General features: G+C 51.7%; 8 protein-coding genes across 8 annotated transcripts; 6 read left to right on the top strand and 2 right to left on the bottom strand.

Moving 5' to 3' along the window:
- Positions 1–2197: 2197 nt before the first annotated feature.
- On the top strand, positions 2198–2441 carry N7468_006778 (uncharacterized protein; the record flags this gene model as incomplete). The annotated part of the gene is made up of 2 exons (XM_058476074.1): positions 2198–2330; positions 2383–2441. 2 exons carry the CDS (start codon positions 2198–2200, stop codon positions 2439–2441), a joined length of 192 nt encoding a protein of 63 aa, XP_058328964.1.
- A 632-nt stretch (positions 2442–3073) lies between these two features.
- N7468_006779 (uncharacterized protein) lies at positions 3074–3304 on the top strand (the record flags this gene model as incomplete). The annotated part of the gene is made up of 1 exon (XM_058476075.1): positions 3074–3304. The coding sequence occupies one exon, from the start codon at positions 3074–3076 to the stop codon at positions 3302–3304; it is 231 nt and encodes a 76-aa protein (XP_058328965.1).
- Positions 3305–4006: 702 nt separating this feature from the next.
- N7468_006780 (NudC domain-containing protein) lies at positions 4007–4794 on the top strand (the record flags this gene model as incomplete). The annotated part of the gene is made up of 3 exons (XM_058476076.1): positions 4007–4255; positions 4340–4697; positions 4763–4794. The coding sequence occupies 3 exons, from the start codon at positions 4007–4009 to the stop codon at positions 4792–4794; spliced, it is 639 nt and encodes a 212-aa protein (XP_058328966.1).
- A 2827-nt stretch (positions 4795–7621) lies between these two features.
- Positions 7622–8275, bottom strand: N7468_006781 (uncharacterized protein; the record flags this gene model as incomplete). Its single annotated transcript, XM_058476077.1, has 1 exon — positions 7622–8275. The coding sequence occupies one exon, from the start codon at positions 8273–8275 to the stop codon at positions 7622–7624; it is 654 nt and encodes a 217-aa protein (XP_058328967.1).
- Positions 8276–9360: 1085 nt separating this feature from the next.
- Positions 9361–10455, top strand: N7468_006782 (tRNA(Thr) (cytosine(32)-N(3))-methyltransferase; the record flags this gene model as incomplete). The annotated part of the gene is made up of 1 exon (XM_058476078.1): positions 9361–10455. One exon carries the CDS (start codon positions 9361–9363, stop codon positions 10453–10455), a length of 1095 nt encoding a protein of 364 aa, XP_058328968.1.
- Positions 10456–10496: 41 nt separating this feature from the next.
- On the top strand, positions 10497–10757 carry N7468_006783 (uncharacterized protein; the record flags this gene model as incomplete). Its single annotated transcript, XM_058476079.1, has 1 exon — positions 10497–10757. The coding sequence occupies one exon, from the start codon at positions 10497–10499 to the stop codon at positions 10755–10757; it is 261 nt and encodes an 86-aa protein (XP_058328969.1).
- Positions 10758–11437: 680 nt separating this feature from the next.
- On the bottom strand, positions 11438–13002 carry N7468_006784 (hemolysin III family protein; the record flags this gene model as incomplete). Its single annotated transcript, XM_058476080.1, has 3 exons — positions 11438–12763; positions 12820–12917; positions 12948–13002. The coding sequence occupies 3 exons, from the start codon at positions 13000–13002 to the stop codon at positions 11438–11440; spliced, it is 1479 nt and encodes a 492-aa protein (XP_058328970.1).
- Positions 13003–13349: 347 nt separating this feature from the next.
- On the top strand, positions 13350–14119 carry N7468_006785 (uncharacterized protein; the record flags this gene model as incomplete). The annotated part of the gene is made up of 3 exons (XM_058476081.1): positions 13350–13705; positions 13770–14013; positions 14078–14119. 3 exons carry the CDS (start codon positions 13350–13352, stop codon positions 14117–14119), a joined length of 642 nt encoding a protein of 213 aa, XP_058328971.1.
- Between the last annotated feature and the right edge of the window lie 209 nt (positions 14120–14328).

The following is a 14328-nucleotide window of genomic DNA, read 5'->3' on the forward strand; positions in this document are numbered from 1 at the left end:
TCCGTCATCGCCCGTAGAGGCATTTACCACTAGTGGGAAGGGAGGCCCCCGGGGCCAAGTTGATGTTGATGAGGTGATCAGATATTATTGGGGTCCGCAGGCTACTACCAGTCCACGAGAGCGTCCATTCAGGACCGTTGTGTGACATACTGGTAGTTATAACCTTGTCCTACGTCTTCACCTATAGGTACTAAAACTAACTAGTGTGTGACAACGTGATTCTCCTTCCATACTCACATCCATGCTCCGACGCGGGGGGGTTGCCACTCTCTCTGCAGCACTGCCACGGACTAGCGATGTCGGACAGACTGTCGGGAATTGCAGCGCGTCGAGCGCAAAGAGAAAAACCGACGCGACAGAGGCGGGCTGAATGGACGTCAGATGCCCTATCGGCATAAAGCTTGACGGGTAAAGTTCGGCAGGGTCTGTGTGTTCAGCCTCGGGGGGTCCGAGTTGTTTTTGGTCAGAGAATCCTCGTAACTGAGGGAGAGCCTGGTAACAGTGGAAGGGGGACGTGGTCCTGGCGGTTAGCAAAGGACGAACAAGAATAAGATCTAGGACAATAACGGCCCTGCGTGGCGAAACCACGTGGGGGTCTCGAAGATGCAACGTCCCGGCCGCTACAATAAATGGTGGTCTTATCGGTGTATCGACGAGAGCCAATAAGGGAAGGGAAGAAGCAGTGAAGCTGATACTCAAGTTTGGAAACGATGCCACATTTGCCCAAGCACGGAAGACGATGGACGTAAGATCGAGGTTTCGATCTGCGATCACAACTTGAATCGCCGATCCAGCAAATTTCAGCAGCAAGGCCATCCGAAGTCCTCTATTATTAGCTCCTAGGCTGCTTTCGTACTGTGCTTGTAAACTTGTACTTGCCGCCTACATGCTGCCCTACCTAGTACAAGTCGAAATGGGTACAATGAAATCCATCCGGTCCCGTTCCAACTACCTCTCTAAGGCCCCCCCCCCCATAGTTAGGGCTCAGGGTTGACTATGAAGGGGCCGTGGAAAAGATCTCCACCCGCTACCCACCACCCACATCCGCGGGAGACTAGGGAGCTCCCCACCCCCTTTAGGCTTCAATTCCGTCGTCCCGCTAACCAGATCGGTTGCAGCGGATGAGAAAGAGAATGGGCCCCGATTGGATGGACGAGCCGTTCGGTGCTCTGGAAGAAATCCCATAGGTCGGAGAGGCGAAAAGCTCTGAAGAAACCGGCGCCGCAGGAAACTTGGAAGAAGGGGGAGCAAAAGAAGCTATGGGAGTTGCTACTATAAGCGATCGGGGGAGAGGTCTCCTGGAGCTCTTGGATGTATCGGCGTAACTAGTAGCGCGTCCTCTGACATCACCGATGGGCTGAAGGTTCCAGGGGGGTTGAAAGGGGCGGGTGGGCCTCCACCCGGGCGCCACCTTGCGATCGCAACTGCGAACAGTTGCTCAGCTCTGTCTGGGAATTTTGTATTTTAGGCAGTAGAAAGGAAACCGGGGTTGAAGGGTTGGGCTTGAGTGGTGTTGGAGGGTTTGGGTGTGGTCGGTGCCTCAGCCTTGGGAGTTGATCTGCTCCAATAAGACAAGGTAGACGGACCCGATTGCTGCAGTGACTAGGGTAGAGGGTTCTAATGATGACTGGGCTGGTGACTCTTTCTTCCAAGGCTGCTGATGAGACAGCGAATCCAGGGCGCCCAAGGAGAGAGTCGGTGAACAGTAGTTTGCAGCGGGGGGGGGCAGTTTGGGCTCTTGTGACCGGTTTCTCAGAGCAAACATTTCTCATTGCTTTTTCCCTTTTTTTTGGCTTTTTTTTTCTTTTTTGGGATTTTGAATTTGACATACCCGGGGGGGTCTATTGGATGTGGCCGGGGCATTATGGATCATGCATGGCGATGTTCGCTTTGGGAATTTCTCGGGTTTTATTTCCCCTGCCCTTGAAATTGCCCGTATGAGGGTCTGTTCATTTATTCCATAATTCCATTTTCGAATTTCCATCGAGGAACGGGATTCCAGAAGAATACATAAAGGAGGCCTCTGCGACCACCGGAACCTTCATTCTCTCTTTCAACGGCCGGAACCTTCCAAGCTTCTCTTGACTCGCATCTCTTGCATTGAACTCTTTTCTCCTCTGCGCCTTGGCGGAACTGAGCTTCGCTACAGCTACAACTCCATCTCCATCGAGCCTCTCTGCTTTATACATCTTCCGCTATGGACCAAGTCAAGAAGCCCACCTCCCAGCAGAGCAGCCAAGGCTCGCAGTCCATGATCAGCGTGGAAACATACCAACGCCGGTGGGAGCAGTTGATGGAGGACACCAACCAGCAAATCCAAAAGATTCGAGGTACGATCCTGACGTCCGATCGATCGTATGCGAGGTCTGAAGAAACTGACAGCTACCATAGAGGAAGAAAGGGAGAGAGCTCGCCGCCAGAGCCAAACTGCGGCTCGATAATCCCTACAACGTCCCACTACGCAAGCTAGGAGTTTTTTTTTAGTTTTTTTTTTAGTTTTTTTTTTCCTTGGGGATTTTCTTCTTTCCTGTCTTCCCTTCGATGTCTATATTTGTTTCTCTCTCTCGACTTTCTCTTTTGCATATTACCTCTTTAGCATATCAGGAAGCGCAAACGCAAGGGTATAGGGCGTCGCAGGCCTCGGTCCACATTCGTTTGGGAATGGAGTTTTGCATATGTCACGCCGCCGAGCGTTTGGGATGTTGAGCTCTGGCATTTGATCAGCATGGCGAGTCCGGATTTGTTTCTACCGTCTACTATTCTCTCCTCAATTGAAATCTGGGACAACCACAACCAATAAGAATCCACTTCTTCGTCGAAATGTAGGAGCTTCCGCGAATGAGGCTTGCGGAATCCGAATTCCCAGTCGATCGACCGTCCATAGCCTGACAGCCCGAATTTGAATCTAGACACTGCACATAGCAACTCATCTCCTGATCGTTACCAGGGCATTCCCTGATCTGCCCCTCTCTTCTGATCGCAAAGTAATACTATGTAAGTACGTGCATACTAGGCCCTTTCGGCTGCAGCTGCAGCGAAAGACATCCGAGTCGGTCAACGGTGCAGGGAGGCAATGTTGACCCGCAGAGCCGATCGCACCCGCGACTGTCTTCCTCATTCGCCCTGCCATGCAGTCAAGGTCCGACCCTGCTATCGTTCAGCTGCCCCCATGGCTGCTCGTACGACGGTGAAGCGGTGTGTGCTGGATATGCATCTGCACTCCAACGCCCGGCCAACCGGTTCGCAGGTTTGCAGGGTCGCAGGGTCGGGTATCGACCACAGGCCACGGTACATTGTTCGGTGAGGCTGTCTCAATCTTTCTGTAGACCTGAGAATAGCCGACACTACTGTGCGTCTTCCTCGCGACGTGTTACCTGTCGCGGTCGATCGGGTTCCCCTCCCGCCCCCCCTGCAGAGCATTCTGACAGCATTCCTCGTCGATCAATCGAAATTGGATGCAGACACTGGCCCCCCGATTCCTCCTTAGGAAAGGCGTAGTGGCAACGCTAAGCACAACGGGGGGTTCTAGAGATCTATCATAATTTAGCAAATTCTTCGGGAAACGCCTTGACGTCTGTTCATTTCCCACGCAAGGGGGTTGCGCATGGAAATAAAGGCGTATAGCGCGGCTATGCACGCGGAATTGTTTGCCGTGGGAGGTGGGGGTGTTGGACGCTTCAAAACCGGATTGAACAAAAGGAAAACAAATAATCAAAAAAGATGAAACCAGAAAAAAGAAGAAACCAAAAAAAAAAAAAGTAATTAGGTTGGTAGTTGCGCAGGTTTAGTCCAAGTGCTAACCAAAAATAAAGTTAAGATCAGTCATATCGTGGCAGAAGCTGGAGAATGATGGGAAAGGGAGGCAACTTGCTCCGGTAGCTAATGGGTGGATGTGATTGGACACAAAGCTCCAGCCTCAGGGAAAAATAACCCCCCCACCACTCCACGTCTTCTCTGCCCGCACTTCCAAGATTCTTTCCACCCGCCGCTTCTTGTCACCTTCACGATGTCTTCTACAGATGCCGATCAAGGGCCTTCGCCGGCTGAATTGGCCGAGCGCGATCGCCAGGAGAAGGAGCGCAAGGCCCAGGAAGCTGCCGAGCAGGCTCAGCTCCCCTACAAATGGACTCAAACCATCCGCGATGTCGACGTGACAGCGCCGATCCCTGCCAATATTAAAGGCCGGGACATGGAGGTCTCCTTGACCAAGACCAAGATCCGCGTGGCTATTAAAGGGCAGGAGCCGATTATCGAGGTACGTTGCATGTCGCGTGGTTCACCCGGGCTGGGTCTCTCCCTCCTTGGTTGGGCCTTGGTATGTGGAAAAACTCAATTACAGTTGCTAATTCCTGTTTTTCCTATTTGTCTCTACAGGGCGATCTGCCTCATCCGATCCTGGTCGATGAATCTTCCTGGACCCTGGAGACCACCCCCACCCCCGCCCGGGAAAGAAGTCAACATCCACCTCGACAAGTCCAACAAGGTGGAATGGTGGCCTCATGTAGTGACCTCTGCACCCAAGATTGATGTCACCAAGATCACACCGGAGAATTCCAGCTTGAGCGATCTCGATGGCGAGACTCGTGCGATGGTGGAGAAGATGATGTATGATCAGCGCCAAAAGGAGGCCGGCGGCTTGACTAGCGACGAGCAACGCAAGCAGGATCTTCTGAAGAAGTTTCAGGCAGATCATCCCGGTAAGTTCTGTCCAAATCCGGAGGAACTGGAATGTTACCAAAACCACTCGACTAACGGTATGCAGAGATGGACTTTTCCAATGCAAAGATGGGCTAAGCACAGCAAAGCCTTCGCATCTAGAACCCCCGGCGGTCTGCATATTTTAAGACGATTGTACTGTATATGAATTATGAATTATATGCATCCACCACTGAACGAAGTACAGTTTCGGAACCACATCCGCACGGATCTGGAAGAGCTTGATGGATCGAGATTCCCGCGCATCTCGCGTCGGGCCTTGCAGATCAGCAAACCTACCAATATAGCGCTTCCATAGAACCATTTACGGTTTTCCTAAACCACAATGCCAAGCCTTTATACCCAAACGGCACAATCTCAGACCATATCCGCGACCAGCATGAATACGAGGTGGCCCCGAACCCGGGATAGTGCACTGGTGACTGGGAAGAACAAATCCACACGATCTGTAGCCTCGATTGAACCCGATATCTCCTTATTCCCAACCAATAACATCCCAAAATCCACTAGTCTCAAACTCACCCAGCCAGACCTTACCGAGCCCAGCTTCATTTCATCCACCCCCTCTCGCGTCCAGTGGATCAGGCTCCACTTACCGACCAACCCTGACGCCATAAGCTCCATGGACATCTTCTGTATCACATTCTTCCAAGGAGGAAGGAAAAGAAAGAAAAAAAGAAAAAGCAAAAGCGAAAAAAAAAAAAGTACACCATTCTAGAACAAAGCCCTAACGGCTAATTTCCCCATCTTACACCCTAGGTGCATCCACCCGGCTCCGAACCCAGGTCCCCGGGCTCCTCATCTTCCCAGGGCCGGGGCATCTTCCGAATGCCAAAACGACAGAACGCGTTTAGCGCAAGGATCACCTTCAGGCCCAGCCGATCGGGTCTCGCAACCCCCGTCACTTCCACCGAAAGTCTCGGGGTGGCTGCTTGGCCTGCAAGACGTGCCAAATTAAGCCAAAACTAGCCAGCCCATGATTCTAGTGCCCCCCACCCGTCCAACCCAAGTCTGTGGCTGACAGGCTCTAGTGCGATGAAACCAAGCCCCACTGTCTCGCCCTGCGCAAAGTACGGGGCTCCTTGTTAATATCCGGCTGAAGCTGAGTGTCCGGGGCCCAGGCCCCGGGGCAATCGAGCAGGTGGATGCGAGGTCCAGGCTAAATTCTTTCGAGGCGCTGGGCCCACAGCCTTGCGGCTGGGAAGCTGGAATGCATCTCCGAGGCCCACTGGCTATACTTCTGGGCTATCGGGGCGCTGCGTCATCTCCATCTCTTGCACGACGCCCGGTGAGGATTCTGGGCGATGAATCTGATGATGAAGCTGGCATTGGAGGTAACGATTTCCCGTGTCGGTTTATGCAGTCGAGAGTAATTATGCGAGAGAAGAGTACCCATAAAGCGGGCTGGGAAGAACTGTGGCGGCGACTAATAGATTCCAGGCCCCCATTTCGCATGCACGCCGTTTACTGGCTTCGCGATAACCCGCCTCTAGAGCGTGGTGCTGGCGAACAATTCATACGGATCTGGCGGAGGCGTAGCCATTGGCAACAGACGATCAAACACTATGTGAATGAAGTGGCCGGGGAGTGTTGCGAAACGGAAGATGGGTACGTTGTTCTCGAGTTGTATGCTTCTGAGCGTTCATCTTTTCGGCTTGAGGAATTCAGTCCCCACGTGCCTTGTTTGTCTTCTCCCGGACCCTACGGATGTGACTTTGTTGCGTCTACAGGATGGGTCTTCGGCTTCTGCTTGGGGCAGTCAGGGGCCTGGGAGTGTATGGTGGGCAACATCCATATACTCGCATAATCCACAGGTCGAGTTCGAGGATAAGCGGCCTGGTTGTATGGATTTAGATGCGGATTTCGCGGGCTTGGGGCGTGCAAATAGATGCTAACCACTGTGGATGCTCGAATTTACTCATACGGGAGGTTTCAGGGAAGCATGCTTCCCAAGCATGCTAGGAGTCTCATGCATGGACGGGCCGGCTGGAGCCTGTTTACTTTGACTGCTTGATCGAGAAAGACTCGCCTTCTTTGGTTCCTCTAGCAAGGTGGCCGCCCCTCTCCAAGTGCTATGCTGATCAGTGATAGATGGGAAATGGGGTTCCGTCTGAGTGCACAGCTATCTACATGTGGTTGGAGGATAGTGAGGACCCGGCTATGCTGAAGTTTTGAGTTTCCTGAATCTGCCTCTTTTGGATTTGCTCCCAAACATTGATGCGCTGGAGGAACTATAGTGAAGGATAGTTCTCTGGGGAATTTCCTGCTAGGCCCTGTGGGTACTTAGTGATACAGGCGAGAGAAAAGACTCAACTGGTAGCTCCTTTAGATTGGACAATAGTTTCTTGAACGGAGGACTTTCCCTGTAGAATGCCTGTTTTCTCATGATAAATTGACACTTACTGGGAATACTGAAGCAGAGTGCTACAGCTTCTAGTATCATAATACATTTACGAGAAGCGGCCGGATCACTAGCCTCATGTACCATATTTGTCATAAGTGAAACACAACCCTAAGTCTCGATTAATATTGCCATGGTTGAAGTTGTTATGTGCATCCATTAGTGTAGTAAGTATAAAACAATGCCCATCCAGCGATATGAACAAGCATGTTCAGTTTATATATATCCGTCCAGCGACAATCATTATTAGATAACTATATATATTCCATGGCCCCGATGCGTACAAAAAGAAAAATCAGAGTCGTCGTCAAGTCGTATAGAGTGAGTGTCGACGACCGAAAGCAAGTAAGCATTCAAAGCAGAAGCCGCAGGTAGCCGGTCGTTGTGAGTCCAGCTCACTCCTCACACGAGGTCAGATGGCTGTCGTTTGGGTCGCGCGCGTGCGATTTTAACAGGGAAGGGAAAGGCAAGGCAGAATGACCTGGATATACGTATACATATCAATCACCGACTCTCCCATGAGGCTCTTCGGTGCCGGCGGATAGACTGATCATCAGCATCAGATGGAGGGGCTGTAATCCGGCCGCCGCTCAGAAGAGCCATTGGTGGAGGGTTGATAATAATTGCTCGCGCTGAGGAATTAGAGAGGGATCGAGAGCGAGCGATGACAGCTGACATGCGAGGCGAATATGGAGGAGGAGGAGTTTCCCTTGTTGCAGTGGAAGTGTTGCCGTAACTGCTGGGATAAGAGAGAGTAGAAGCCGTGTCAGAAATGACCTCTTCGTCATAGAGGTTGCGGTTCTTATAGTCAGGCGAAAATCCGTTACTATCGGATGACACAGATGGGTCCCGCATATGCGACTCGAGGGTCTTCTCGTGAATGCTCATCGGACGAGGTGTGTATTGCGGCAGGGGGACCACGCTGGCATAGCCCCCATCGTCGGAATCTGGCGGAGGGCCGTACCCATCATGGTCGCTGGGGCCTGCGGCGCGGACGAAGTGGCCGTCGCTGGAAAGAATGAAACGGCCGGTTTGTATACCGGCTCGAGTCTGACCCCAGGTATGGGTGGATTCCTGCATTTCTGGTTGAAATGGCCGGGGCGGGGCATCTTCATTGCGGCTGAAGCACCCGCAGAACACCGAAGAAAGAAATGACATGGCGGAGTGAAGTGCGTTTCTTGCAGTTCGACGCAGAAAAGGATGTCAAAAAGACTGACTCTCTATCCTCAAAGATAGATGGGCAAAATATCTATGGAACGAAGGCGCACCACGGCCTATAGCATTTCGAAGCGCGACCAAATCAAGAACCAACGGCGGCCGACTTGAGCCTCAAGTTCCTGGATTTTGCTATATTTGCCACTGATGGACTGGTCCCACGCTCCAGACAGTAGGCTCCTTAGGCAGGAGCAAAACGAACAAGAAAACCAGACTCGGAGGGAGAGGTTGAGAGAATGAAAAAAGAAGAGGACAGGCGGGGAGCTGTTGAGGCCCGCAGGCATCCAGATTCCCCGGCCGTTCACGGGTCCACGGGTGCTGATTGGCCGATGTGTCAGCATATCTTTCAGCCGCGGAGATGCCCGGGCTCTTTAGTTTAGTCTTTAGTCCCGTGGAGATCGAGATTCTATGGGGCTATTTTGATACAGAGGCTCGTTTTGCTGGTGTCCACGGGCAGAGCAAAGTCAATTATGTATCGGTGTTCTTCTTTTCGGACTGGAGGTCCCCAAGCCCTTCGATCATTTACAAACCTCGATGCCAGTATCTCCAAATCGGACGAAGTACAAGGGGATGACCGGTTCCAGAAAATTCTTCACTTTAGGTTTCCGCATGCCGGAACGCCGTCTGAATTCTGGAGAACTAGTGGCTATTTCAAGGTAGTGATGGCGCGGCCTGGCAAGCCTGCGATATCGGAACGTCTACTCCGTAGATCCTATCTTATCGATTGACCCGCTTCAACGGGTATCGCACTTTCTGCGCGAGGGTTTCGAGGATTTCATTGTCTATATGCCCTTGATAAATAGGACCATGCCAGATGTATTAAGGTCGAGAATCGACTCCGAACGCTGCTGCTTTTAGTCCTATTTGTCAAATCAGACGGGATTGGCATAATGTACAGCTGACATAATCAGGTACATTTTCCTACTTTTTGGTTTTCTCTTTTTTCTGTTCCCCCGCGGCGCCAACTATGTTTTTTGCACCCCCACCAATACCGAGTCTGTTCGCCACAACCCAGGGAGCAATCTACCATGTCGGAAGAGCAAACCATCCGAGAGGTCATGGAGAAGGTCCAGCCTCCACAGCTCCCTCCCCATCGCTCTCACGACCCATCCAACAACTTGAAGCGCAGTGATCCATTCCAATTCGGCTCGCGCTACCTCGAGCAAGGCGATAACGTATTCGAGTTCAACGCATGGGACCACGTCGAACCAGATGACGAATTCAAGGAATTCGCTGAGACCCAGTACGAGAAGCAGCGTGCTGCACCAGTCTCCGATTTCGACAAGAACCGGTTCAACAATGACCCCGCTAAGTGGTGGAATCTATTCTACAAGAACAACACGGCAAACTTTTTCAAAGATCGCAAATGGTTGCGCCAGGAGTTCCCGGTTCTGGATGAAGTGACAAAGAAGGGTGCCGGTCGCCAGGTCGTCCTGGAAGTTGGCGCGGGTGCAGGTAATACTGCTTTCCCGTTGATTCGGAACAATGAGAATGAGGAGCTGATGGTTCATGCTTGCGACTTCTCCAAATATGCGGTTCAGGTGATGCGCGAGAGCGAATACTACAATCCCAAGTACATGGTTGCCGACGTCTGGGATGTGGCTGCCGAGCGCACCGAGACGGAGGACTCTTTGCCCCCTGGTTTGACCGACGGCTCGGTTGACGTGGTTATCCTAATCTTTATCTTTTCTGCCCTCAATCCGAAGCAGTGGGATCGTGCGCTCCACAATATCCACCGTCTGTTGAAGCCCGGTGGTCGAGTGCTGTTCCGTGACTATGGCCGTGGAGATCTCGCCCAGGTCCGCTTTAAAAAGGGACGGTATATGGAAGAAAATTTTTATGTCCGAGGCGATGGAACACGGGTTTACTTCTTTGACAAAGAGGAACTGGTCAACATTTGGAGTCGATGGACCCCTGAAAAGGGCTTACAACTGGGATCTGGAGACGAACCTTCAGAGACTCAGCCCGCGGATGCCAACGCCCCCTTCGAGGTTGTTCACATGGGAGTTGACCGACGTTTGCTTGTCAACCGCTCCAGCAAGGTGAAGATGTACCGGTGCTGGATGCAGGGTCACTTCCGAAAGCGCGAGGGTCCTGCTGCCATTGGCCAGGATGATGCATGAAGCAGTAGCAGGGGCCTCGGGCAAAGAATCAAAGGACCTTCATGAGCTTCTTTTCTTTTGGCCTGGCACCATATATGGAAGAAGTAGTTCCACAATCCGGTCGTGGCACAATATTCGCCCTGGATAAGACGTCGGAAAGGCTGGCTCCCTACAAGACGCGAGCGACTTCCTTGATCGATCCTCTGTGGTTCTCCTCATACCAAAATAATCCGTCGAGATCATCTGGAACAGAGGTGGCAGGGGACGAATGGCCGAGAGCCGGCTCTGGCATTTTCTGTTCGCAAGCCCACGGCATGGATTGACGACCATAACGACAAAAAAGACCTTGCATAGAGGGACAATCCCGGATTTTAGACCACATTCTATCGATGAAACACATTGAGTTTCGAACCAGGTCTTTAAAACTCGTAAATCCATAAAGTGCGAGTATAGCGAACAAGATCGGAGGGACTAAGAGAACCAGCGGGGTCCCCAGAGATTCATTTGGTAAGACCGTACTAGAACTGGGGAGAACCAAAAACATTCATAACGAAACATGTATAGCCCATTAGGATGTAATAAGAGTAAGGTGCCGAATCGGAAACCCCAAATATAAGGTATGTCTTTGTATTCTAAATATGAAGACCCCGCGATAAGTGGCGCAGTGAAAGTAAGTACAAGAATAGATGAAAGCTGGTGCAGTCTCGCTGTAATCAACCAGAATAATATGAACAAATGGAGATGACCATGTGGTCTTCACCAAGAGCATAATGAGAAAGCGAAAATAGACAGAACAGGCAAAACTCCACTCATGCAGCCGATGGCCAAACGCGATCAAAATTCAGGCAGAAATTAGTCTATTGAACACCACGGATCAGGCGTATGCCCTACCGCGTGTGATATCTTTTTGGGACGGGCTTCTTCGTGATGCGGTATCATGGTTAGCGTAATCCTCTATCAAAAGCAGAAAACCTGGCTTGGGAAATTTGACCAGCAAGAACCTTCAAGATGCCAGGTTGGGACATTCTCCTTGAGCCCGCTGAAAAGCATCTGCAAAGAGATCTTGCATGGCATGGTAGTGGAAGAGAATTCCACCCAGAACGGCAAAGTGCCAGATGTTGTGGCTGCCACCGAAGTAGTCGAATAGACCTGGGCTCCATCGCTCTGGAATCTTCGATGCATAGACCAGGGCGCCAACAAAGTACACAAGAATGCTTTTCATGACCGGCGCATAGAAGTAAAGGCACCAATCAAGACCACGGGTATAGGTAAGCTGGGCGAGGGGTGAAAAGCCAGTGAGAGCAAGCGTCACAAAGAAAGCCACTCGAGCCCATGCCATGTCGTGGCGATTGAAGGTTGGGTGCCATGGAAGAATGACACCGCCAACACCGAGAGACATGGTGAGGAGAATGTATGTCCACCGGGAGACAGGCTCGCAGTAGAAGGCAGTGTACTCTGTTGTAACAATCGAAGCGGCAACCAACATGGAGATACCTGTATAGTCCACACACGCAAACCGCTCCATGAGTGGCTGCGAGGCAATACTGTTCATGGTATGCCAAATAGTACTGCAGACTAGGCATTTGCAAGCAGCAAAGAAGAAGACAGCTGCGACCATGATGTCGGCCTTGGTGCTGAGGTGGAAATTGGTGTGTAAGGGATAAAAGTAAAATGCGATGGATAGCACGATGATGAGACCGATAATATGCGACCAGATGTTGACTAGCTCATTCGAGAGGCCGAAGACCGAAGAGATTAACTCCACTTTGGACTGTGTGAAGCGGTAGCCCTTGAGGATATGAGGGTTGACTCGCCAAGGGTCAGGGAGATCCGAGTAGGTGATCAGTCGCTTCTCCTTGGCCAGAGACAGAGCAGTCTCGATGTTTTCACGCACAGCATCCCGGGCTCGCCGAGCCCGTTCCATTCCTTCGTCGACCACCTCACGGGCGTGAACGAGTTTCGAGTCCACAGCCTTCCATCCATCATCCAAGGCCCCATAAATACCACGGTCACGAACAGCATGCGCTCGTGACTCGAGTTCGGATAAGAAGGACTCCATCAAACGCACTCCGGCTTGGGCCTTTTGTTCCAATGTCTCTTTGGTGGCCAAAGCCTCATTGTATCGATCCTCCAGAGTTTCAACCAAGATCTTGGCCCGTTTCTTTCCACTGCCCATCAATTCACCCGACGCAAGTGAGCATTGGTCTCGCACGGCCTCAAGGGTGGCGTAGCCTCGCTTCAATCCAGCGTCGATCTGACCCATGTGAGACTTTCGGTACTGTTCAATCCATTGCATACGGCGCTCGAGTTCGGCGAGGAATAGCTCGACCTGCGGGCACGGTTAACTCAAAAGTAAAATACATCAACATTTTCATCACTGCTCACTCTGATGAAGACGGTGTCGGCATCCTGGTAGTCGCAAGAGAGTTTCCTCGGGCGTGATAGGAATGTCTCCGACGTCGATCGCGGAGAAGACCAGTGACCTCATTGGGGGTTGCGGCGGAAGAAGAAACCCCCCTCGGTCTCGAGAGAAGATTCTACCGTCATCGAGTTTGCTGTACAGGTCATGATCAAGGCGAGAGGTTGAGGGAGCGGAATCGGCGGAATAGTCCGAGGTCAAGGGGAGAGGGGGATTAAACCAGGCGCAGGAAAGGCTGGAGAAGGGGGTAAGGAGAGACAAAGTTGAAAAGAGAGTCCCCGGTCTATGCACAAGATCAACACATGCCAGGCGAGGTGGGGGTTTGAGAAGGAAAGGAGGGTTCTTTCATGGCGGGCCCGGCTTCCCCTTTTCTCCCCAACCACCGTCGGCACAGCTTTCACATGGACACCCGATCCGCCACCTGATTGATCCATTTTGGTACCCCACGCCCGTTCCCAATTTTCTTCTTTCCTTCTTCCTATCGCATCCCTGCGCCATGGTCGCCTTTAGCCAATTTGTTAGCGACGATTCGCTAGAGCCCCTCTTCGCCGCCAACCGGGAGGCGAAAGCTCGAACCCAACAGCTTCTGGACTTGTTGGACCCCGACAACCGCCCAGCTGGTATCTCCGACGAAGAATGGGCCTTGCGCGCCTCTGAGAATCAAAAAGCCCTTTTTGCTGCACTAGCCAATCTACGTAAGGAGCACCGCGACGCGGCCCTTCGTGTTCGTGAAAGCAAGCAAGCCACCGCGGAGGCCCGCCAGGAGGTCGATCGCCTGCATCTTGAGCTCCAGAATTTGTACTACGAGAAAAACCATCTGCTGAATGAGATTGCTGCATGTGAATCTTACGAGTAAGTCCTTGGAGAGTCCTGCATATCATCCTTCTCGCCACAACTAACTTCATTCATTCGATAGCCACCCGTATCGGAAGCTCCCGTTGATACCCGTCGAAGAATTCCTGGAATTGTTTCCTGAGCACCGCGAGTCCAGCGAGCATGAATTAATGATTGCTCGGATCACCCACGAACATGCCGAGCGAGAGAAACTGGAACAGGCTCGCCAAGAACTCTTGAAGCGCAAGCAAGCCTTAATTGCCGAGAACAAAAAGCGCAAGGAGGACCTTGCGAGTCTGGATCAGGATCTCGAGAAATTCGTTGACGTACGAAATATCTACGCCCTTGAATGGATGCCCCCCATGCTGACGCTTTCCCTCTTGACTACAGGCTGCGAAACCTATTCAGAAGATCTTCGAGAAGGAATACTAGTCGATGGAGCTTGAGGCAGAAGAGCCGAATCTTCACGGAATACTACATGAGCTGGCGTTAATGGATATGATACCCCTTTTTTATCTTTCCTTTTTTTTCTCTGGTATTGAGGATGTATCTGCTTTAATTCTCAAATCACCTTCGTTCAATTGCTACGTGGTCGCGCCCGATACCGGGCCCTTTGGTATTTTCCCTCGCAAATACTGGTG

Source organism: Penicillium chermesinum, assembly GCF_028974085.1.
Source record: "Penicillium chermesinum strain IBT 19713 chromosome Unknown utg000005l:1.0-4115287.0:1.0-4118363.0, whole genome shotgun sequence".
Classification (NCBI taxonomy): Eukaryota; Fungi; Ascomycota; class Eurotiomycetes; order Eurotiales; family Aspergillaceae; genus Penicillium; species Penicillium chermesinum.